The sequence below is a fragment of the Lutra lutra genome, chromosome 3 (genome assembly GCF_902655055.1).
Source record: "Lutra lutra chromosome 3, mLutLut1.2, whole genome shotgun sequence".
Taxonomy (NCBI): Eukaryota; Metazoa; Chordata; class Mammalia; order Carnivora; family Mustelidae; genus Lutra; species Lutra lutra.
In genome coordinates, this window is record NC_062280.1 from 55,419,339 (window position 1) to 55,443,329 (window position 23,991).

The 23,991-nt window shown below is 39.3% G+C and overlaps 1 protein-coding gene across 1 annotated transcript in view; it reads left to right on the forward strand.

The window, feature by feature from the left end:
• GALNT5 (polypeptide N-acetylgalactosaminyltransferase 5) overlaps positions 1 to 23,991 on the forward strand; it is a 46,251-nt gene that overhangs the window by 11,220 nt on the left and 11,040 nt on the right. Inside the window, exons 2-7 of the mRNA XM_047723057.1 lie at positions 5,218 to 5,384; positions 7,220 to 7,339; positions 16,284 to 16,419; positions 17,019 to 17,138; positions 19,836 to 19,953; positions 20,916 to 21,239. Coding sequence (XP_047579013.1) covers positions 5,218 to 5,384; positions 7,220 to 7,339; positions 16,284 to 16,419; positions 17,019 to 17,138; positions 19,836 to 19,953; positions 20,916 to 21,239 — 985 coding nt within the window. The remainder of the gene's footprint in view (positions 1 to 5,217; positions 5,385 to 7,219; positions 7,340 to 16,283; positions 16,420 to 17,018; positions 17,139 to 19,835; positions 19,954 to 20,915; positions 21,240 to 23,991) is intronic.

A 23,991-nucleotide genomic window follows, 5' to 3' on the forward strand; every position in this document is an offset into this window, starting at 1 on the left:
GAGACAAACCATAAGTGACTCTTAATTTCACAAAACAAACTGAGGGTTGATGGGGGGAGGGGGTTGGGAGAGGGGGTGGGGTTATGGATATCGGGGAGGGTATGTGCTATGGTGAGTGTTGTGAAGTGTGTTAACCTGGCGATTCGCAGACCTGTACCCCTGGGGATAAAAATATATGTTTATAACGCTGTAAAAAAAAAAAAAAAAGAAAGAAAGAAAGGATGAATCCCCAAGTTTTGTAGCAACATGGACGGGACTGGAAGAGATTATGCTGAGTGAAATAAGTCAAGCAGAGAGAGTCAATTATCATATGGTTTCACTTATTTGTGGAGCATAACAAATAGCATGGAGGACAAGGGGAGATGGAGAGGAGAAGGGAGTTGAGGGAAATTGGAAGGGGAGGTGAACCATGAGAGACTATGGACTCTGAAAAACGATCTGAGAATTTTGAAGGGGTGGGGGGTGGGAGGTTGGGGGCACCAGGTGGTGGGTATTGTAGAGGGCACGGATTGCATGGAGCACTGGGTGTGGTGCAAAAATAATGAATACTGTTATGCTGAAAAAAATAAAAAAAATTAAAAAAAAAAAAAAAAAAAAAAAAAAGGGTGCAGGCGATAATGTGGAAAGCCCTTCTGTCTGATGCACTGCACCTTTAAACAAAGCTAGCTAGCTACTAGACACCTGGAAACTTGTTTGCCCTGCTGAGTTGTGCAGGAAACCAGGTACATATAAATGTTAGCGTGGCCCGACTTCTCAGCCACCCAAAGCAAGGCACACTCTGTAACTTTGTATTTCCAGTCTCTCTCAGCTCCTTCTGTGCCCCTTTTCCCCATCCTTTGATGCTGCCTCTTTTTCCAGGCACCAGTGTGACCTGTACAATATAATCTCCCACAGAGTCCTCTTCAGTGGGTTCTTTAAATGCATCCGAAATACATGTCTGCCAATAATTGGCAGATTTCCTGCTTATTTCCTGGGATTCTGGCATCTAGTGGAATCCTTCATGACCCCACCCATTTGGGTTTCTAACTTTAAAACTAAGGCACCATGATGGGATGGGGAGAATGAAAGCTCAGATATTTGGTTAATGGAGGTGCCTCTCCCCAAATCTCAAATCTCTGAGAGCTCTTCCAATCTCTAATTTCAAACTGGCTAATATGACAACACTTCTTGGAACTTCCTTCTAAAAGAGACCAAAAATCTACTGATTTATTATTATATGAGAAGATTCATCGGCGTCAGCCTACAAGGTTAACTCCCCGATGTATTCTCGTTTATAACTAGATTTTCTAATATCAACCAAATTTTAACAGTAAAGCAATTCTCAGGACTTCACAGAGAGGCATGTTGGTTCAGACGGATCTGGCAGAAATTGTGCAGCTGACCCTTTCTTTTTAGAACTGGTTTATTTTTCTTAGCACTGAATGGTGTAAGGAGTATTTAAGTGTAAAATGTGCATTTTCCATCCATTTGCATTATAAAATTAGAGATGAGGAAGTCATAGGGAGTCACTGATGTCTTCCTCAAGCTATTAAACTCCTCTTAGCTTTCTTTACTTATTCTCTCCCAACATATAGTTCACGATGGAACTTTTACCCATATTATACCAGTATCCTCAAAAATCCTCTACCATTTTCCTTTCTATTTCATTTGCTCTGATGACCCCTAGACTTGGATTAATTTACCAATCTTCTTTTATCTCCTCCTAAACTCAGGCTGACAGACCCTGGTGGAGTAAATCACACCAGCATTTTGACTAAAATTTTCAGATCTCCTAATTCAGGAAAGCACTCAGTGCCCCTCAGAAATCCTTTCATAAGTAGTTGGCCAGTACTCCCTCCCATTATTCATAGTGTCAGTTCAAAATACTCTCTATTCTTCTCAAAGCCCTACCCTATCACATTAACAAACAACCTTTCCTCCAACATGAGCTACAAATTCTTTCAACTTCTCTGTGCATAAACTCATCTGTATACATTACCACCTTTTTTCTTCCTATCTCAAAGAAAAATGTCTTCTTCCACCGTTAATCTTTTGATTTAAGCTCCATTCCATTTCCATTTTTTTATCCACCCATTTAATACACATCTGCCAAATACACATTAATTATGTGTAACTATGCTAGAAGCATGGTAGTAAGCAGGAAATTCTGGATGCAGAAAATAAGAAATAAAATCAATAAATTAATGCTATGGCCTCCAGAACCATGAAAGAATATGTTTCTGTTTTTTTAAGCTATGAACTTGGTTACAGCAGCCAGAGGAAACTAATATAATTTGGTTTCAAAGAGTGGGTTGCTGCTGTCACAAACACCTAAAAATGTGGAAGGATTATTCAAGTAATATCGAAAGAATTGAATAATAGATAAAAGCAGGGAAAATTTTGAGAAGCACAACAGGCCAACCCTGGATTGCCTTGAAGAAATTGTTGGTAGAAACATACATATTAAAGATGCTACAGGTGAGAGCTTGGAAGGAAGTGAGAAGTACAGAAAAGAAAGCTTCTGTCGTCTTTAAGAATACACACACTGACTTGAACAGAATGTTGGTAAAAAATATAACCATTCTAAGTGCATCTTGTGAGGGTTCAGAAGTAAATGTAGACTACAATACTGGGAACAGGAGTGACAATGACCCTCACAAGATAGTGGCAGAAACTTAGTCTAAATTGTGACCAATAGCTGTGTGGAAGCAGAAATTGTAAGCCATGAACTTAGATAGTTAACTGAAGAGAATTCCAAGTCAGATGTTGAGGGTGTGAACTGGTATTTCTTTTCTTTCATAGTAAAATGTGAGAAGAAAGAGATAAATTGAGAGAGAAACTGATACGCAGATTTTTTTTTTTAATTTGTTACAGCAGCCACAGGAAACTAATACAGCCCTTAGGGATATCTTGCATTATTTAGAAATGCCAATTCGTTGATCTCTAATGTAGAATCAGATCAGTTTGAGTTGCCTACTAGTTGATGTTAACACTGGGTACCTGATTACTAGATCAGGGTATCTGGTAAAAATGTATCATTTTGATTTTATATCACTTGAAGATTTGGGACATGCTCCTATCAGCCCTCAAATATATATTTTTTTAAAGATTATCTACCAATGTTAAGTAAAATTAAGTCCACTTTGTCTTAGAGCTCAGATTCCCAAACTGGCCTATCACAACTTGTGGGTCGTCTAATTGTTTGTAGAACTTTACTTACATTGTTTGTAGAACTTTACTTACATTGTTTGTTTGTTCTTTAAGACACGGATTCTCAGGGACTATTCAGAACTGCTGGATAGAATTTCTGGGGCTAGTGATTGGCTATGTATGTTTTCATAAGGCTTTGTAGGTTAGTATCATAACCATCCACTTTAAGGAACCATTGAAAGTACAGACCAAAGCTGGATTTGCCTATCTTTTCTTAAGTGTCTGCTGTGTGTCAGATAAATAGTAGGTGAGTTTTACAAAATATTTGCACTTAATCTCACAATAAATCCATTCTTCATCTCTGCTTGGATGTTCTTAATCTCGGGCAAATTGAGGTTCAAAGGAGTTACACAATTTATCTAAGCCAGTAATTAGGGGATCTGGTATTTGACCACATACTTACCTGATTCCAAAACCCATGCTCTTAGTACAGAAAAATCAGGATAGTGCAGTAGAATGACAACAATTTGTTCACATTTCCATATATATCCTTTCTAGGTGAATCATATTGGATAAGCTTCTAGCTTATCTAACTTCTCCAGCTTCAGTTTGCTCTATTTAGAGAAGAGGGTAAAAATATGGATCTCAGACAGTTGTTATAGTTATCTACATGATAATATTTTATTAAGTACTATTGATAAATTGTGAGTGCATGGAAATGTGGTTTTACTATGGTTTTTGCTCTTATCTATTTCTTTTTTAGGGACTAAGCAAAGTGTAGCTATGTCGTCTGGCAGAAGTGCCTGCTCCCACAAAATGCTACATCTGCTACCAGCTTCTTTTATTCTTGAGAACTTAAGGCTTCCTGAATGGCTATTTCTGGAGCCAGGCTGGACAGAGTTTGAGTCCCAACTCTGCCATTTACTAACAGTATAATCATGAATTGCCTTGCCATGATTTTAATTATTCATCCATAAAAAAGGGAAGAGATGTTGTTGGTTTAAATTGAAATAATACATCATGCCTATAATATTTATTTATGGTCTTTATAATTTAATTATGACATTATAACAGTAGTTGTGTTAGAGGATGGCAAATATTCTTCGTGAGGTTCCACTCGGCACCCTCCTATGAAGAGTAACAGGCAGGGGATGGAAGAATGCCAGCAGTGAGGCAGTACACATTGCAGGGTGTGGAAAAAAAAAAAAAAAACAACCCAAGACCAATTACAACCCACCTGAATACCAACTCCCACTGTAGCTTTATCCTCCTCTCTATCCCAGGACTTATTTCAACTGTGGTTACTCTGTAGCACAGAGAGTCTCAGCAAGTAACCCCTAAATAGATAGAGAAGATGAAGAGTTTAATTATATATCTCCATATACATCCATAAATACACTCACATCAAGGTGGGAGAAAAAATATTTCCTTTGGCACTTGGCAGGAGGCCCTTTGGAAGGGCAATCAGAAACTACTTGGTAACATTAAATAAGTCAGAGTGTTCTCTTGTGGTATATGGTCTAAGTAGGATAGCACTAGCTACCATTTGGTGAATTCCTATGCCAGGAACTGTGCTAGACATTTCATGTGTGTTCTCACTAGACTGTAAAGCTCTGTTGAATAAGAAACTTTACCTAATTTTAAAGATGTAGAAGCAGAGATACAGAGTGATTAATATGGTATCAATGGATAAAGACCTGGGAGATATTGGGGGTGAGATTCAAAATAGTGTCTAACCACCTGCAAAGCCTATGTCCTTCCTGTCCACAACAGCGAGTTGCCACTACAGGGACTTCTCACGTCTTATCTTGCATTGCTAGTCCTTTCACAGCAACTACTGTTACTGGCTATTCTTACTCTGCTGTCTATTTTGTTTATAACCCTCCCCAAGAAAAACACATGATAAAATCATCACTGATATATATAGTTGATGTTGGATGGATGAATGAATAAACAGACAAACAGATAGACAAGCAAACAGATAAACAGAATGTGTGAGTGTATGTATATCTATATACAACTGCCCTCTGTGACTTGTAAAACCATCTCATTAGTTTTAAAATGAGTCCTGCTTGCGTCCTGGCCCAGGTGTGCAGAGCAGCTCGTTCACAATAACCTCCCGACCACCAGTGTCATCATGTGCTTTGTGGATGAAGTGTGGTCCACTCTCCTGAGGTCTGTTCACAGTGTCCTTAATCGCTCTCCTCCACATCTCATCAAGGAGATTCTGCTGGTGGATGACTTCAGCACCAAAGGTAGGAAAACCACTCCTGAAAAATTGGAAGTTTGATATGAGGCAATAGCAGTTTGGGTGGATGGCAAAAATATCAAATCATTGTTTCATGTGGTGCTTTGAAGGCATAAAGCCAAGCATCTATGGGATATAGAAAGTGAATTCTATCTTCAGTTAGCTGTCTCAGACTTCCCTTCCGCAGTGCCTTCTCTGCCATGTAGAAATGATTTTCTAACTATAGCTCCTTGGAGCACTTTGAAATCCCAGAGACCAGAAGATACTCAACGGTTTTAATGAAATCTAATAAGCTAGTACCCTCACAATTAATAGGATGCCCTTCCCAGTGGTAATAACAAGTCAGAGTTAGACTCTATGGAAAACAAAGAAATGGAAGGCCGATGGTTTCTTCCTCAATAGCAAAGCAAATTATGTGTTAAGTGTTGAGAAGACAAATTGCCAAAAGAACCAAAGAGATGAGGCTTCAACAGAGTGCAAAGGCAGAAACGGTCTGGAAGAAGTGAAGAATCTCCTCTTGGGGTCCTCACATAATTTGTGTATGTAAATGGTCCATTTCCACCTGAGGTCCCATAGCCACCACATTACAAATTCCCAAAATGCAATGCACTTTAGAAATTTTTAGAAAATAGCAAAGAGGGGCGCCTGGGTGGCTCAGTGGGTTAAAACCTCTGCCTTCGGCTCAGGTCATGATCCCAGGGTCCTGGGATCGAGCCCCGCATCGGGCTCTCTGCTCAGCAGAGAGTCTGCTTCCTCCTATCTCTCTCTGCCTGCTTCTCTGCCTACTTGTGATCTCTGTCAAATAAATATATATAAAAAAAAATCTTTAAAAAAAAAAAAAAGAAAGAAAATAGCAAAGAGAGGACAGCCCCAATAGAACAACTCAGTTCTGTTCATGACCAAAATGGCATGAGCCAGTTTCATCAGCCTCAGAATTCCTACCATAATCACCCTGAGGTCCATTAGCACTAAAATGCCTTAAAAACAAACAAACAAACAAACAAAAAACTGGTTGAAAATCTTGAGAAAGGGCCTTGAAAGCATAAACAGAAATAGTATCCATTCACCAAGCAAATAACAGTCTTTTTATGAATGACAGATCCAAGGACCTGAAGAAACATTTGGAGAGATCTAGAGCTTACATGGTTTTCAGGGTCCTCTTTAAGGAAAAAAAAAAAAAAATCCCACAAAGTCAGTAGGAAAGTGAGCAGCAGAAGTACTTCTGGAAACCATTCCTACCTGGAATATCTGTCAATAGCTTAATTACACATAGAAGTGACTGCAAGTCATGTAAATATATCCCATAAAACCCCAACAACATTCCTTTAGATGGATTCCTCCTTGGCCACCCAAAAGACAAAAGAGGTATGGCTCAGATGGCGTCATAGTAGGGAAGTGACAGTGCCCTTAACCAATTGCAGTTGTAATATCTTCCTTTCACAAATTTTCCAGTTTGCATACAATGTTTAGCCTCTGGTCTGGGTCTTGGAAGGGGTCTTTGTAAGCCAGGAATTTTGTACAGAAACCTGAGTTTCATTTATCTCAGGGCAAATTTGCCCCTGTCCTGACAAATATTTAGAAAAGATGAGCCCTCCTATGCATCACTTGGCAACACTAAAAAGAAGGATTTGGAATTTGAGAAACAGATAGCTTGGAGTATTGAATACAGAAAAAAATTCACCCAAGAAAATGACATCAGAAAATAAAATCATGCCCCGAGGAGTAAAATTTACTGACTACAGTAAACATGGTTTCTGGAATTTGATGTTGAGAAGCCACTGCTCGTATTATCCCGATCTTGTTACTTAACATGTGTCCTTGTCTGTTCTTACTGTGATATAGACTACCTAAAAGGTAATTTGGATAAATACATGTCTCAGTTTCCAAAAGTTCGGATTCTTCGTCTCAAAGAGAGACATGGCTTAATAAGAGCCAGGCTGGCGGGAGCACAGAATGCAACAGGTAAGAAGGTGCCAATTCTTTTTTGTTTTACTTATATTTTCGTTTTAGATTATTTGCTTTCAAATATATAGCAAACTTGAAATAATACTTCAGTGAACACCCACATGGCCATCATCATGCCACTAATTTTAACTTTCTGCACCATGTGCTTCATCACACACATACACAAACCCGTGTTTATACATACACAGTTTTGTCTTCAACTTTTGAATTCACAGACATCATGACACTACAGCTCTCTGTACCTTAGTAGGCATCTCTGCAAAATATAGACATTCTCTTAGATAAGCACACTTCCCTTTCTAAATATCATCTGGTTTATACTCTTTCAGACCTCCTCATTGCTCCTAAAATGTTTTGTATAGCTACTTCTCTCTTTTGAAATTTGAGATCTTATTAAGTTTCATGCACCACATTTAGTTGTTTAGTCTTCCCAGCTCCTCAGTCTAGCATAGACAACACACTACTTCTTGTTGACGTGTTTTTAAAGAGTCCAGGCCATTTGTTTTGTACATGGGACCACATTCTGAAATTCTCTCATTGTTTCCTGATGTTACACTCAGGATAAATGTTTTTGGCATGAATAGTTCGTAAATTCTATTATGTAGGTGGTAGGAATTACATATTGCTTAATGGCTTCAAATCATTGACACATGATGTCAGGTTGTCCCACTGTGGATGATAGTAATTTTGAACATTTGGTTAAAATATTGACAGTCAGATTTTTCTTATGGGGTAGGAAGTATTTGTAATGTGATACTTTGATCCATATGAATACTTTTTTTCTTACATTTTACTCAATGGTTTTGCACCCATTGATGATAATTACTTGAATCAATTATTACACCGAAGGCTGTCCATTTCTCTGTCCTTCCCTCCCTCTTTTTATTCTTCCCTTCCTCTCTCTCTCTCTCTCTCTCTTTCTTCTTCCCCTCTTATGCTCCCATCAGCAGGCATTTATGCTTTAAAAAATTCTATGTGTATATTATTAACTTCCTTTCTTCTGTCTATTCTTCCCTCTTTCCTTCCTTCATTTATCTATTTATTTACTTATTGTACTCAGATTGTCCCAAATTGGACCACTTGGAGCCCCTTCAAGCCTATGCTTTTTTGACCTCATCTCATTGGTATTTGTGGATTTAGAATTGTCTACTTTTCTCTTCCTTGACCTATGTGCATGTCTGCTCTTCTAATAGTGCTGTCTTCCCAAAGAGCAATATAATCTTCTTCTCTTCACTTCTTTTTAGTGTGTGGGTGTTGGTGAGTGAATGGGAGGAGCCAAATCTCTTCTGCCCATGAGTACTCTAAAAAAAACATTAAACATATTGATTTATTTTCACAGCCTTCTGTGGAAAGACCTATTCCCTGTAATAATAGCTGAACTTATGTACCAGGTTCCATTCTAAATACTTTCTACAGTAATTGATTTCATCCTCACAATAACTCTAGGAGCTAGGTACAATAATTTTCCTCATTTTACAGATGAAGATATGGAAGCACAGAGAGGTTATGACTTGCCCAAGTTCTCCCAGCTAGTAAGTGCTATAGCAGGATTGGAACCCAGAAAACTTAGCTCCAAATCTGCACTCTTATCTGCTACATTTTCCTACCTCTAGACATCTAGCCACTCTTGCTCTAAGCTATGGCATTACTGATCTCACCAGCTTGAATTTAAGCATGTTCTTTCTTTTTTTTTAAGATTTTATTTATTTATTTGAAAGAGAGAAAGAACATGAGATGGGGGAGAGGCAGATGGAGAAGGAGCTCCTCACTGAGCAGGCGGCCTGATGTGGGGCTCCATCCCAGGACCGTGGGATCATGACCTGAGCCAAAAGGCAGATGCTACTGACTGAACCACCCAGGTGCCGTACATTTAAAAGCACGTTCTAATGATAAATTATCTGCTCATCTAGTTATACTTCCTTATAACTAGACCCCAAATTTTGAACTTTTCTTATCCCATTGGTTTGCTAACAAATTTCTTTGGCCTGTAATGGAAATCTAAAATAAACTACAAATACATCACACCAAAATTGACATTGCGGTGATAACTAAGATTCTTAATGATAGACCGCATTTGAAAGATTAAGTAAAAATCCATGTTTGATTTCTTTGGGGAATAATTACACACAAATGATACAAAAATAGGATAGTAAGGAAATAGTCCAAGTGGGGAAGTTTGGGGCTAAGATCTGGTTGAAGAACCTTCCCAGGCAAGTGGAAAAAGAAAAGTGCAAAGTCCTGATGGAGAAATATATTCTGTGTATTAAAGTTAAGGAAAGCTTATTATGGCTGATGGGTGCTGAGCCTGGAGAGAGTGACAGGAGATTCATCTGTGGGGCAAGGCAAAGGTGGGCTTTTGTAAAGCTTTGAGTCATTCAAGGAGTGTAGGCATTATTCTTGGTATCATATGAAACCAATGAAGTACATTAAAGAGGAGGATAAAATTGTTTGGCTTAATTTAGACAATGGGTATTAGGGAGAGGAGAAAGGAAGGAGGGAGACCGATTAAGAGGTTATCATAGCAGCACCTGGATGACTCAAGTCAGTTGAGTGTCCACTTCTAGCCTCCACTCAGGTTGTGATCTCATGGGTGGTGGGATTGAGCCCCACAGCTGGCTCTGCACTCAGAGGAGAGTCTTCCTGAAGATTCTCTCTCCCTCTGCGCTCCCATTACTCATTCTCTCTCTCTCTCAAATAAATTTAAAAATCTTAAAGAGGAAAAAAGGAGGCTATTATAGTTGTCCAAGCACAAGGGAGGTACAAGGACAGTGGAAGGAAAAGGTCAGAGTAAGACTATATTGTGGACATGGAGACCACAGGACTTGTCATCAGATAAGATATGAAGAGAGTAATAATGAAAGGAGTCCCCCCAAAAAACCCCAGAAAACAAAACAAAACCCTAGAATTGGCATCTGAGCAACTTGGTGGGCTGTAGGGCCATAACCAGAGGAACAGATTTGGGATTGCAGTTGAGTTCTGATTTTGTCCATGTAAATTTGAGATGAAAATGAGACATCCATGTAGAGAAAGCTGACAAGTGCAGAACCAAAAATGTACTGCTTATAAAAACCTTCTCTGTGCCTGCCTGGAGCACAGAGCATGCTGGCGATGATCTCCAGAAGAGTCCAAACTGTTAGACAACACGGGAGTCCTCTTCGGATGGGCTGCATGAACTCGCTCAAAGCAGTTGCCTAATCAGCCTGCTCAAGTACTTGAGTTTATACAGCCAGCAAATAATTTCTTTGAATTTAGAAAATCCAAATGTAAAAATATAAACTTGGCTTTCAGTCAGTCATTAGCACGCTTGAACACATTAGCTCAGTTTTTGTTGGGTAACTCTCAAACTATTTGGACCATGACCCATGTTAAGAAATAAATCTTACATCACAACCCAGTGCATATATATGTTACCCATATAACTACAGTAGACATTTCATGAAATAACATGTGTAGCAGGTTCTAATACCTTCTTTTCTATTTTATTTGTTTCTTAGAGTCTGACAAAGCTCACCATATTGTTGCAATCACTTGCTAATGGGTCACAACTCTAGTTTGGAGAGTCCAGCTAGGTGCATCTTAAATGCTTGCCACTGTCTAGTGAAGAGTTGCTTCTCAAACTATCAGAGAAGAACTTTTTTTCTTTCTAATTTCCAAATTTTGTGGACCCACCCCTTTGTAAATTATAATAAAGATAAACTACCTAAGAGAGAAATAGAAAAAATAAAGCTATAATCACAATTATATATGCATACATCTATACTATATGTGTATAGATATATGCATAATTTATTATGCATAACATATACATGTATGTATATATAACATAGACAAAATACATAACATAAAAAATGACATAACATAAATACACAACATAAATAATGACATATAAGTTATATATATGCACATATATAAAACAGAGAATAAATTTACAAATTCCAGCAACCTGCTGGAATTTTAAAGCATTCGTTTTCAATTTCTGTTCCTGTGTCTGATGGCAGGGTCTGTGGCCCACACTTTGAGTAGCATTGGCGGGACACCAATCCCTGAATTTGGAAAGAAGCTGAAAAGTGTGTTCTGTTGGGATTAGTAACAGCCTTGTCGAAGGATACATCCAAAAGCCCTAAAGTGTACCTGACTCCTGTGGGCAATTCAAGGGGATTCAGAAGTCTGTACCAGTTTTGGCTGAGGAAATAATTCAAGGACCATTCGGGGACTGGCCCTAAGTGGGGCTGGCCAGCCTGTTCGTTCTCCCAGACTCTCCCTGGGCATTCTGCAGCCATCACAAGTAAAGCACAGGCAGGAGACATTGTGGGCCTGAAAAGTCTCTGTAATCAGAGATCAGCAAAGATGCCAGGGCAGAAATATTCTCTAGACCGCCTCAGCCAAACAAAGAGATGAGAGACAGAATCTGAATTCAAAATCTGACAGGCCCTGACAGCTATTGTTTCCTAAAGGATTTTTCCTTTAGGATTCAGAGAAAAGGGAGGGGAAGCCACAAGCAAGGATGAGATCAAAGATCCAAGGACCTACAGAAACTAGCCAGATGGCCCCATTTTGGTCCCAGGGTTTTATTAGACTCTCCAAAAGTATGTAATATGAAATAATAAGGGCAAAACAGTGACTCTATGACGACTAGCAATGTTCACTACATGTTCAGTTTCCAGTGTATGACAGGTTCTTCATCTGGATATGATTCAGGCAAAAAGATCGGGTCCAATCAGTCATTTCCTGAGATGAAGGAGATACAGAGTTCAAGTAGGACTTAAAAATCTGAACAGCAGGGGCGCCTGGGTGGCTCAGTGGGTTAAAGCCGCTGCCTTCGGCTCGGGTTATGATCCCGGGGTCCTGGGATCGAGCCCCGCGTCGGGCTCTCTGCTCAGCGGGGAGCCTGCTTCCCTTTCTCTCTCTCTCTGCCTGCCTCTCTGCCTACTTGTGATCTCTGTCTGTTAAATAAATAAAATCTTTAAAAAAAAAAAATCTGAACAGCAGGGGCACCTGGGTGGCTCAGTGGGTTAAAGCCTCTGCCTTCGGCTCAGGTCATGATCCCAGGGTCCTGAGATTGAGCCCCACATCGGGCTCTCTGCTCCGCAGGGAACCTGCTTTCTCCTCTCTCTCTCTGCCTGCCTCTCTGCCTACTTGTGATCTCTATCTGTCAAGTAAATAAATAAAATCTTTAAAAAAAAAAAATCTGAACAGCAGTCCAGGGTCAGTGGGTCTCTAGGGAAAGTGTCCTGCAGGAAGCCAACAGGAATAAAAAGAGATGCAGTAATTGAGGTACAAAGTGAACAAGCCGAGCATTCAGATCTCATGTGAGTATTGAACAAAAGAGCAAATTATTGCCCTGCCAAGATGAGTCTGCATGGGCAGGTTTAACAGTACACTCTGGAGAGTCAAAGTAGAGATTAGTTTCTCATTTCCTTTATAACAAGGGCATTTGGCAAAATACATGACATTGCCGTGAGCGTTCCAAAGAATCAGTTGGCTAACTTTAAGTATGTGAACTAAAATGACATCTAACTCCTGGACAGCCCTGAGGTCTCCTGAAAAGTGATAGTCCTTCTGTAAGTTTCTACAATTTGTTTCTGTTGCAAGTAAAACAGATGGTTTCCTTAGCATCACTTATAAATTATTATGTAAAACTAAACAGCCAGCCAGGCCCACATCCCTCAAAGAACCCTAAACACAACATGCCAACACTAATTGGTGCTGGCAACAATATCCCAAGCTGGTTGGCTCAGTAGAAATGGGGGGCCTGTACTCAACAAGGAACCAAAGCTTTCTGGCCCGTTGTGCATCTCTAGATTGGTCAAAAAGTAAATAAATAAATAAGTTACAATCAAACCCATCTGCAAACAATCCAGCATCACTTTTATCTACTCAGGAAACAGAAAAGCCTGTCACGTGGTCATCAAGATAGGATTCTTTGGGGCTCTAGCTTAAACACTCATTGAAAAAACAGTAATAACATTAGCTATTTATAAGGAATTTAGGTATTAGATAGATCTTAGAACTATGCCCATAAGGTAAATCTCGGAGTGATTAAGTAATTATCCAGTGTGGCTAAGGAAAGCAGAGCTCTGTGGCTTCGATCCTATGTTCATTTCACCATGACACTTGGGGTTAGGAAGAGTGTATGAAATGTCCGCAGACCATACCCACTACAAGTAGAAGTCCTAGCCAGAGTCAGCTACATAGACAGCTCCCTGGTCTAGTTCCGGAGATCTTATTTTAAGTGAAAGTGTCTGAAAGTGGAGCAATGACATTCATGCATGGGAGGATTCTTTTCTCACCCAAAATAAAACAGTATAAAATTCCAGTCTATGTTTTGGGCAGAAGCTGCTTCCTTTGGGTTCTGGCAACAAGTGAATGAAAATCTGTATGGGAATCTGGGCCAGGTGGGAAGTGAATGTAAGTTTGGGTACCCATCCGGCTGCCACCAGGGATTTAGAAAGTCGTTCTAGGCATCTTTGACCCTACCAGCTTATTCTGGGGATAGGGACTGGTAGTCTGGTAGAGACTGCTCTTTGGTTTGAATGGACCAAGAGTTGAAGTAGTGAGAAAAGGAGGTTATCTTCTGCATATGCTATTCATAGCCAAGTGGGACCTTAAGCAGGCCACGCTTGCATACCCTACATACCTAGATAACCCCTGTGAACTTTCCCACACAGGGAGTGGGCTGTGCAAAATAACACCCTTAGTTGATTATGAGCTATAATCAACTAACCCATAATCTCTGAAAATAGGACTCCACCAGCATGATAGGGGTTGTAACCATTGTCTCCAAAAGTTGGGGGTAAGAGAAGAGGGGCTTTAGTCTAGCACAGCCTGGTTATGCCTGGATAATTCTCAAGGACATTCCTCAGCAAGACCTTGGCTAAGGTCAGTTTCTTTACCCTCATGCAAAAATACCATTGTTGACCAGTTAATAAGATATGGAACCACTAATTAAGAGGTAGTTTATAGTTTTTAGTGGCTAACTTTAAGCTTTCCCATTCTCATAGCCCTGCCTCTTTATGACCATTTTTTTTTTCTTTCTTTTTTTAGGAACACAGGCAATGGAATAAACTATGTGTTTTCTAATATCAAACTGCCACTTTACTGAGCAAACTTGAAAAAAGTGCTTAAGTTCTTTGTTTCTATTAAATGGGAATAAAACTCAGACCTACATCTCATTTCTTAAATGGAAAGACAAATTAGATTTATACTTCAGGTTTGTTGTGTGGATTAAACAAGACAACCATGAAGAATGTTTAGGACAGTGTCTGGCACAGAGTAAGCACTTAATAGAAGGTAACTGATGTTGATATAGGTTTGTCAAGAGCTGAGGGGAGCAGCCAGGTGTCAGAGTGGTCGATTCAAACAATAAAGCCAAAAGGAAAGTAACACTCAAACCTTTATTTCCTCCACTAATATAACTAGGAAGTATAAGAATTGAAACAGAAGAAAGTTCTGACTCCCTGAGTGTTCCATGTTTCCCTGTATAGAAACGGGCTGGTAGATTGGGCAGATGTGAGAATCATCTCACTGCCTAAGGAGCCCAGAACAAAAGGCTCCTCCTATATACATTACAGCCTGGGCCTACAGTGGGAAAAGGAGAGGACTTGGAGTGGGAAAGTACTGAATGTTGAGGCAGGTGGAGGAAAATGTCTTGGAGACCTCCTGACCTACCAGGCAGTAAGACAGAGATCTTGGCCTAAAGGAGGCCTCCAATGGAGGAACCTGAGCTAGGAATGAAGCTATGCTGAGAGCATGTCCTCTTGACTGCAGGTCCCTTCACAGGCTGTGGTGTACTGGCTGCAGGCCATGTCTGGTGTGAGAGGACAGCCTCCACACATGAGGACTTGCTGGGAAAGCCTTTGTAATTTGGCTATGGTTGGGCCTGAAAAAGCACATCTAGGATTTTGGTCATAACCCAAATTCCTCAGGTTATTATTAATCTTCACACACGCACACACACACCCCACTTGTGTAAAATCATTTGGAACAATGTAGATGCTACAGAGAGAGTGTGACCTCACACAACTAATAGGAAAAAGAATTTTTAATGCTTGTTTTTTGGACTCCAAGTTTTCTTTTTCTTTTTCTTTCTTTTTTTCCTCTCTCCTGCAAGCTTTTGATTTTTTATTGTGGTAAAATAAACATAAAATCTTAATTATTTCTTCAGTGCACAGTCCAGTACTCTGAAGTATATTCACACAGTGGTGCAACCAATCTCCAGAACACTTTTCCTCTTGCAAAATTAAAACTCTGTACCCATTAAACTATTCCCTATTCTCCCTCCTTATCCCTGTAACCCTTTTTTTTTTTTAAGATTTTATTTATTTATTTGACAGAGAGAGAGCACAAGTAGACAGAGAGGCAGGCAGAGAGAGAGAGAGAGAGAGGGAAGCAGGCTCCCTCGATCCCAGGACCCTGAGATCATGACCTGAGCCGAAGGCAGCGGCTTAACCCACTGAGCCACCCAGGCGCCCTCCCTGTAACCCTTTTTACACTACCTTCTAGCTTTGCTGATTCTTCCTCTTTTGTTTTCACCCCTGTTATGCAGAATGATTTCTCCTTTTTGTCATTCCTAAAGCCCACCTTGGAATACCAAACTCTGCCTGGTCCACAGGCCCCCATTCCAGGTTAATGGGACCCACCCTCCTTAGAAAAGACAAAGCAGCCACCTTTACTACTAAGGATTCCCTTCAGAGTCTTGGCTATCCATTCTAAGTGGCTTATCAAGTTTTCACAAGCAAAAATGATGCTTGCCCTAAGGACTTCTAGAAACAAAATTCATTTTATTTCACTATAGAATGAAATTCTAGGGACCAGGAATTCAGTAAGAAGACTATTACCCTTATAATCACCTTTCTGGAGCAATCCCCAAGACCTTTGAACATGAAGTACACACACTCAGTAAATCTGCATTTTCAAATTTTTTTTTTTCCTGCCTCTCTAGGTGATGTGTTGACGTTCTTAGATTCTCACGTGGAATGTAATGTTGGTTGGTTGGAACCTCTTCTGGAAAGAGTTTATTTAAGTAGAAAGAAAGTAGCCTGTCCAGTAATTGAAGTCATCAATGATAAGGATATGAGGTAATACTGTCATATTCTACAAGATACTTCTAAGTTATCTTTAACTAACAACAGCAGAAAGTATTGGTCATATTCCTAAAATGCACATTTTTGGAAATCTAAGAAATATACAGTTCATCCATTTAAATAAATGAAAATACATAATTGATATCTTGGGATCAGAGAAAGTCAATCCAGTAGTTTATTTGGTCATCAAAATACTTAACTCTTAAGAGCAATAAATCCTAATATTCGTTGTCCAGTTCTTTCCTCTTTCTAGTCAGCTGTACCTGAACCCAGAAAATATCTACCTTCCTTAAGATTAGTTCATCTTTTTGTGGGAAATATACATTTGCTCCTAAATTGTTTTTTCCCCTCAAAAATAGTCAGAACATTATTAAAAGTTAAGTATAAGTTAAAAACTAACAATCCAGCCAGTTAGTCACTAATATGACTTGCACTCATAAATTTGCTTGAATGTTATTAAAAAGTTTGTGATAATCTAAAATCATTTGTGTAAGCACTTGTTCCATTCATTTGAACAAGACATGGTATCAGGTTGATTAAGTATATGTGATGATCTCAGGGAGCACTTTTGTTTTTTTGTTTTTCTGTGTTAGTTACATGACAGTAGACAACTTTCAAAGAGGTATCTTTGTGTGGCCCATGAACTTTGGTTGGAGAACAATTCCTCCAGACATTGTTGTAAAAAACAGAATTAAAGAAACAGATATAATAAGGTAAGTATGTGAAATTTAAGATTAGAAAGCAATCATGTATCTTTTTATAAAGCAATCATGTATCTTTTTATAAATACAAAACGAGTATTTCCTGTCATTCTGTAGACCATCAAGAATTACAACTTTAACCAATAGATGATCAAAAGTGAGCAAAGTTTTCCTAAGGTATTACTTTTCCACTACCAAAACTCATTTTTTGTATGGTCAATTGCACCTTATTCACCCTGAACCCAGAGAAATTCACTAATACTATTCCTGTTCTCTGGGGTTTACAACCTAAGAAATACATACTAATTGGGGCGCCTGGGTGGCTCAGTGGGTTAAGCCGCTGCCTTCGGCTCAGGTCATGATCTCAGGGTCCTGGGATCGAGCCCCGCGTCGGGCTCTCTGCTCGGCGGGGAGCCTGCTTCCTCCTCTCTCTCTGCCTGCCTCTCTGCCTACTTGTGATTTCTCTCTGTCAGATAAATAAATAAAATCTTTAAAAAAAAAAAAGAAATACATACTAATTGAATATGCTGCATAAATGCTATATAAACACACATAATGTTAAAGCCAACATGAGTAAAAATTAGAAGAGTAAGTAATAGTAGTAAAAATATTGTAATAATAGCTACTGTCAGGATTTTCTTTTCAATTCTAATCTTACCCTTTCCATGGGAGGGGTGCCAAATTCTGTGAATGAGTTGAGAAATAGATACAGAAGGAAGATATGAATTAAAAGTGAGGCTTTATTGCTGGAGAAGCTGAATTGAAGAACACAGCTTAGACCTGAAGCCAAAGTGAGAACTTCTGAACACTTCCTCCAGAGTATAGACCTATAGAACAAGCATGCAGCCCGCCTCAGGCAGAACAGCAGGAATCCCAAAGCCTTCCCCCTTGGAGAGAGAAGTTGAGCAAAGTGCCAAGAGAAAGCCTCCGGCCACAGTGGATTATAGCACTATTTCTCAGAATTTAACCCTCAATAAAGCATGCCTCATTCCTTGCTAGGTGTGATCCCTTCAGAATTGTTATTCCTAGTGAGTCTAACACTGTGCATTTAACCCTCTCTGTTACCCTAGGAGAGAGATGGTAGTATTGCCATTTTAGAGATGAGGAAATTGACCCTAAAAGAGGTAATTTTCCCAGGGATATACAGTTAGTAAAAGAACAAATTGGGATTCAAACCCATATCTGCCTGAATTTAAGACATTTAATCTGATCCCACATCTAAAGAACCTCTGCCAGGGTGCCTGGGTGACGCAGTGGGTTAAAGCCTCTGCCTTCTGCTCAGGTCATGATCCCAGGGTCCTGGGATCAAGGCCCATGTTGGGCTCTCTGCTCAGCAGGGAGCCTGCTTCCCTTCTTCTCTCTCTGCTTGCTTCTCTGCCTACTTGTGATCTCTGTCTGTCAAGTAAATAAACAAAATCTTAAAAAAATAAAAATAAAATAAAGAACCTCTGCCTTTATCAGACTCCCGTTTTGAGGGTCAGTGTAGTGATTGAGTTCAGATTATATACCACGTAACATTAGGAAGAGAATGCATTCTGGATGGACTAGAAAGGACATTTGGGCATTCAGACAGAATATGTGCATAAATTGTAGGGGAGGGGAAGTAGATGTGGGGCAGAAATTATCTTACATTGCGTTGTACCCTAAACCCAAGACAGGCTCTCCACACAAACCTTTCAACTGTGTCAGTGGTAGCCACCATGGGAAGTGATTACTGCCTTGTCCAGCTGCTGATTCAAGTGTAGTTTCTATCCCCCATAATCTATAACAGTCGTGAAGGCTCTGGAATCTGACTCTTTGGATTTAAATCTCAACTCTACTTCTTCCTAATGGTGTAAGCTTTAAAAAGTCTCTTAACCTCTCTGAATCTCATTTCCTCATATTTTGCATTAAGACTAAAAAAAAAGAAGTTACCTCTATCATCTAAGAATTAAATCCGATTTATATGACATGCTTTAAAAAGTGTTTGCCGCCTAATAAGCTGTCAGCAAACTCTGTCTACAGTTGAGGCAGTAGAGTGGAGTGAGAGATCATAGAGTCAAACCAGACCACCTAAACTGAACCCCTGATGTACATCATAGTAATCTGTGACCTTGGGAAATTCCTAACCATTTCTGTGTTATAGTTTCTTTTTTTTTTTTTTTAAGATTTTTATTTATTTATTTGACAGACAGATCACAAGCAGGCAGAGAGAGAGGAGGAAGCAGGCTCCCAACAGAGCAGAGATCCCAATGCGGGGCTCGATCCCAGGACCCTGGGATCATGACCTGAGCCGAAGGCAGAGGCTTTAACCCACTGAGCCACCCAGGTGCCCCTCTGTGTTGTAGTTTCTTAATGGTACATACTTGTAGGATTTTCATAAAGTCTGAGATAGTACATATATAATACAACAGTGCCTGGTACTCCTTTTGCAACTGTTAAATAAGCATTGTTAAAAATAACCTATCTGGAGAGTTTGTGTCAGAGAGTAAAGGGCAAATAAGAATCCTACTTCCAAGCCCCATCTTTCCTGACCCTAATCAAGTTCTGCCACCATGAACCATGGAATGATGACTTCAGGGCTATTTGTGACTCCATTCTAAGACCTCCCCATGCTTGGTAGCTATTTTGAAATAGCTCTTAATGCCATCACAATTGCACAGGGGACCCACTTGAAAAGTGAATTCCCATGACATGCAAGCTTAAAAACACAAACATTTCTTTTTGTAGGTGCCCCGTCATGGCAGGTGGATTGTTTTCTATTGATAAAAATTACTTTTTTGAACTTGGAACATATGACCCTGGGCTTGATGTCTGGGGTGGAGAAAATATGGAGCTCTCCTTCAAGGTATTACCAAGTGGTCCTCAAATTCTCTCTACAATTAAGACTTTATCATTTGGTTTCATTTTACTAATATAATTAGATATGGGAGTGCCTCGGGGAGGAAATTCTACTGAAATTTTTGGGCCTCTAGATTAATGTTTTAATATCACAGGTTAAATTTGGATGAATCAATGGCTCTCATGAAATTTATTAGAATTCCCTAGTATTTTATAACACTGTTTCTACATGTGACTATGGGGGAAATAATTGTCTGCCATTCTGTATAAGTGCTGTGGGATTCATACTTCATACAAAATATCTCCAGGAATGTTTTTCTAGTATATCGGAAGTAATGAAATCATTGAGTAACGGGTCACGTTAGCGCAAGTGACAGAAGTACATAAAGTGCCTTTAGAGCAGGCCATCAACAGGCAATGGTGCAGCAACTTTGGACATCTCAGACAGGTCTGGGTATTTATAATCATTGATCAACAGCTAAGCAAGTCTTGGCAACAGCCAGAGTAAAGAGAATCCAAAAGGCAACTTCTTTCCTGAGGAATGGGGTGATATATTGTAAAAGGGGTATTACTTTGAGCTCATTTTCAAGTTGTGCTCCATATGGGTCATCCCAAGATGAGAAGGGAAAGTTGAAAACATGGAAATATATACTCCTTTCCTTGATCCAACCAAAAGAGGAATCCATATTCCATGTTTTATACTTTGGGATTCAGTGAGAATTTCTTCATAAAATAAGAAGTACACTACAGGGTAGGGAAAAACATATATATATTTTACCAATCCTAAAATGGTCCACAGCAATGTACAAAACTAAATAAACCTGTTGAGTTTAACTTGAAACTATTGGACAAAACTACTTCAAACTGGGGGGAGGAGGGAGTGGTCACCAGGTGGTTGTTATTGTTAACTAACGCCCATGATTTGGGGACATCATTTGATAATTGATGTTTATTATCAAACTGTTTCAGGTGTGGATGTGTGGTGGTGAAATTGAAATCATTCCCTGCTCCCGAGTGGGCCACATATTCAGAAATGACAATCCATACTCCTTCCCCAAAGACCGGATGAAGACAGTAGAACGGAACTTGGTGCGGGTTGCTGAGGTCTGGCTCGATGAATACAAGGAGCTATTCTATGGCCATGGGGACCACCTCATAGACCAAGGGTTAGATGTTGGAAACCTCACCGAGCAACGGGAACTTCGAAAGAAACTAAAATGCAAAAGTTTCAAATGGTACTTGGAGAATGTTTTTCCTGATTTGAAGGCTCCCATTGTGAGGGCTAAGGGTGTGGTAAGTTCAAGCAGAAATTAAATTCTGACTCCATAAAAATAAAGTTTTGTTTTTTTTTTTTTAAGATTTTATTTATTTATTTAACAGAGATCACAAGTAGGCAGAGAAGCAGGCAGAGAGAGAGAGAGGAGGAAGCAGGCTCCCCGCTAAGCAGAGAGCCCCATGTGGGCTCGATCCCAGGACTCTGGGATCATGACCTGAGCTGAAGGCAGAGGCTTTAACCTGCTGAGCCACCCAGGCGCCCCCATAAAAATAAAGTTTAAAAGCTCTTGAAAATGTGTGGAAAAGAATAAAGGTTTACATTACAAGTAAATACCAAGTATGAGTGCAGATGAGAGAGCACTGTTAAGGGTTAAATATAGGTGAACTTGAGGGAAGCTTTTAGGCAGTCAGGTTCATTGATTACTTCAGCAAATATCTACTGGGTATCAATAAACCAGATAGCATTTCAGAACCGTACTATAGGGTGATGTATAAAGCAAACTTGATTCCTATTTGTGGAGCTTAAAGTTGAGTAGGGAAAACAAGGTACGAGTATGTAATGTTTAAATAAAAAATAGAATGGCTCTCGTTTAGGGAACTGGTCGTAAGGAATGAATCTTTCTAAGCTAGAGTATTCAACTCCGAGGAGATGTTGAAGCCTAGGCCTGAAAGACAAGTGTCAGCCAAGCTCTGAAGGAGAGAGTCTTAGGCAGAGGATGATCTTTGTGCAAAACTCTTAAGATAGATGACTGTCCAGGCCCTGAAGAACTGCCAAGAAGATGAATGTTGTCAGGGTATGAAGGAGAGGAATGGCATGATATGAAGGGGAGGAGGGAGAAAGACTCATTCTGCCTTGTAGGCAGAGTAAGGATCTTTCTTTCTTCCTTCCTTCTTCCCTCCCTCCTTCCTCTCCTTCTTTCCCTCCACCCTTTCTTTTTCTTCCTTTCTTCCTTCCTTTCTTTTCTTTTTTTTTTAAGTTTTATTTATTATTTGACACAGAGAGAGAGGGAACACAAGCAGGAGGAGTGGAAGAGGGAGAAGCAGGGAGCCCGACGTGGGGCTTGATCCCAGGAGCCTGAGATCAGGACCTGAGCAGAAGGCAGATGCTTAACGACTGAGCCACCCAGGCGCCCCTCTTTCTTTCTTTCTTTTTCTTTTTCTTTCTTCTTCTCCTGCCGCCTCTACTGAATGTAACAGGAGGTTATTGAGTAAGGTTAAGCAATGGTACGACATGATTTAATTCAATTTTTACAGATGTCAAACGGGTTGAATATAAAAGAAATTGCCAAATGATGACAAAGAAAATTCCAGCACACTGTGTAATGTACCAAAAGGGGAAGAAACCACACTAAAGAGGTTGGACAGAATACAAAGCTAAGAAATTAAAGCAAGAAAGCAGAGAACCTGGATGAAAGCCATTTCAAACCCATTCTAGGAGTGGGGCTTACTTTGAAGAGGATGGCAAGACATGAGGTTATTTACCATAGAATGGGTTTAGAAGTGATTAGTCAAGCCTTGACCTAGAGCTCTTCCCCAGTCATGCATACCGTTAATCTGTTTTATTGTTTTCTCATTTATTTTTATTTATAAATATTCCTGGCATTATTTCATTTTCTTTAAAAATTTTCTTTTTCTTCATAAAAGAGGTTCTCAGGCTTGATCATCAGTAAGTCTGCTGTTTTAGGCCATTTTTGTTCAGGTCTCCCTAGAAAGTGAATTGTACAAATCTATCACTCTCTGCCTAGGAAATTTCCTGATGACAAGGACTTAGTAGAGCCATTCTCCCTGACAGTACAGGGAAGAATTCTGGAAGAGTATGGAAGAGAGAAAATGTAAAAAATTCAACTGACAAACCAGTACATGTGACCTGTTTGTATGTAACATAATGTAGTATAAAATTGTCATTTTTATAGGTCAAAATAGAATAGCAACTATTTCTGGTGGTTCAACCTGGTGTTTTTTTCTAGGTAACCCATTAGAAAGAATATGCTGGATTTATATGCTGTTCAAAAAATGCTCTGTAAAATAAATTTATATTTTTCTTTTTTAATTCTAACTCCTGAGTAAGAGAAAAAGAAATTCTCACCATGGTAATTTTTTTTCCTGTCCTAACACACTCTCAGCAAGAGCATTACTGAACTTTAACCACCAGAGGGAACTAAAAAACTACCTTTTGCCTCCTCTGTGAGGTTAACTTATAATTGCGTTCCCATGAAAATTTCTGAAACGCTCTTAAAACAGCCTTCTGTTGATGTCTGAGCTATAATATATTAAAATGCAGAAAATATTTTTAAATTATTTTTTAAAATTCTATTTGTTGCTTTCCTTACACAAATCATAAAGAAGATATCATTTCCTGCCTTCTGAAATAACCAGTAAGGAGCATTATTAATATTTTTTTAAAAGATGTTTTCCAGACATTTCAGACTAAGATTAACTTGACCATTATTTTGAACAGACAGTTTTGAAAAGTACCAAGAAAATAAACTCTACAACTTTTTGTTATTTGCTCCACATTTTCCTTCTTTCAACTAATTTAGGAATTTAAATCCAGTGCAAGGTCTTTTGTTTCCTTTTCTTTTTTTTCTATAAGAACATATCAGATCTTTTTGAACCAAAAATACTTAATGAATGAGAGAACCTCACTAATAATGTGTCTTTGTATTGAATTAGATGCTTAGCAACTAGCCTATAGCCCAATGTTTAGTAATTCTGTGATAAACTGTGGGGAACTCCACCTCCTAAACTAGAAAGTGAAATAATTCAAAAT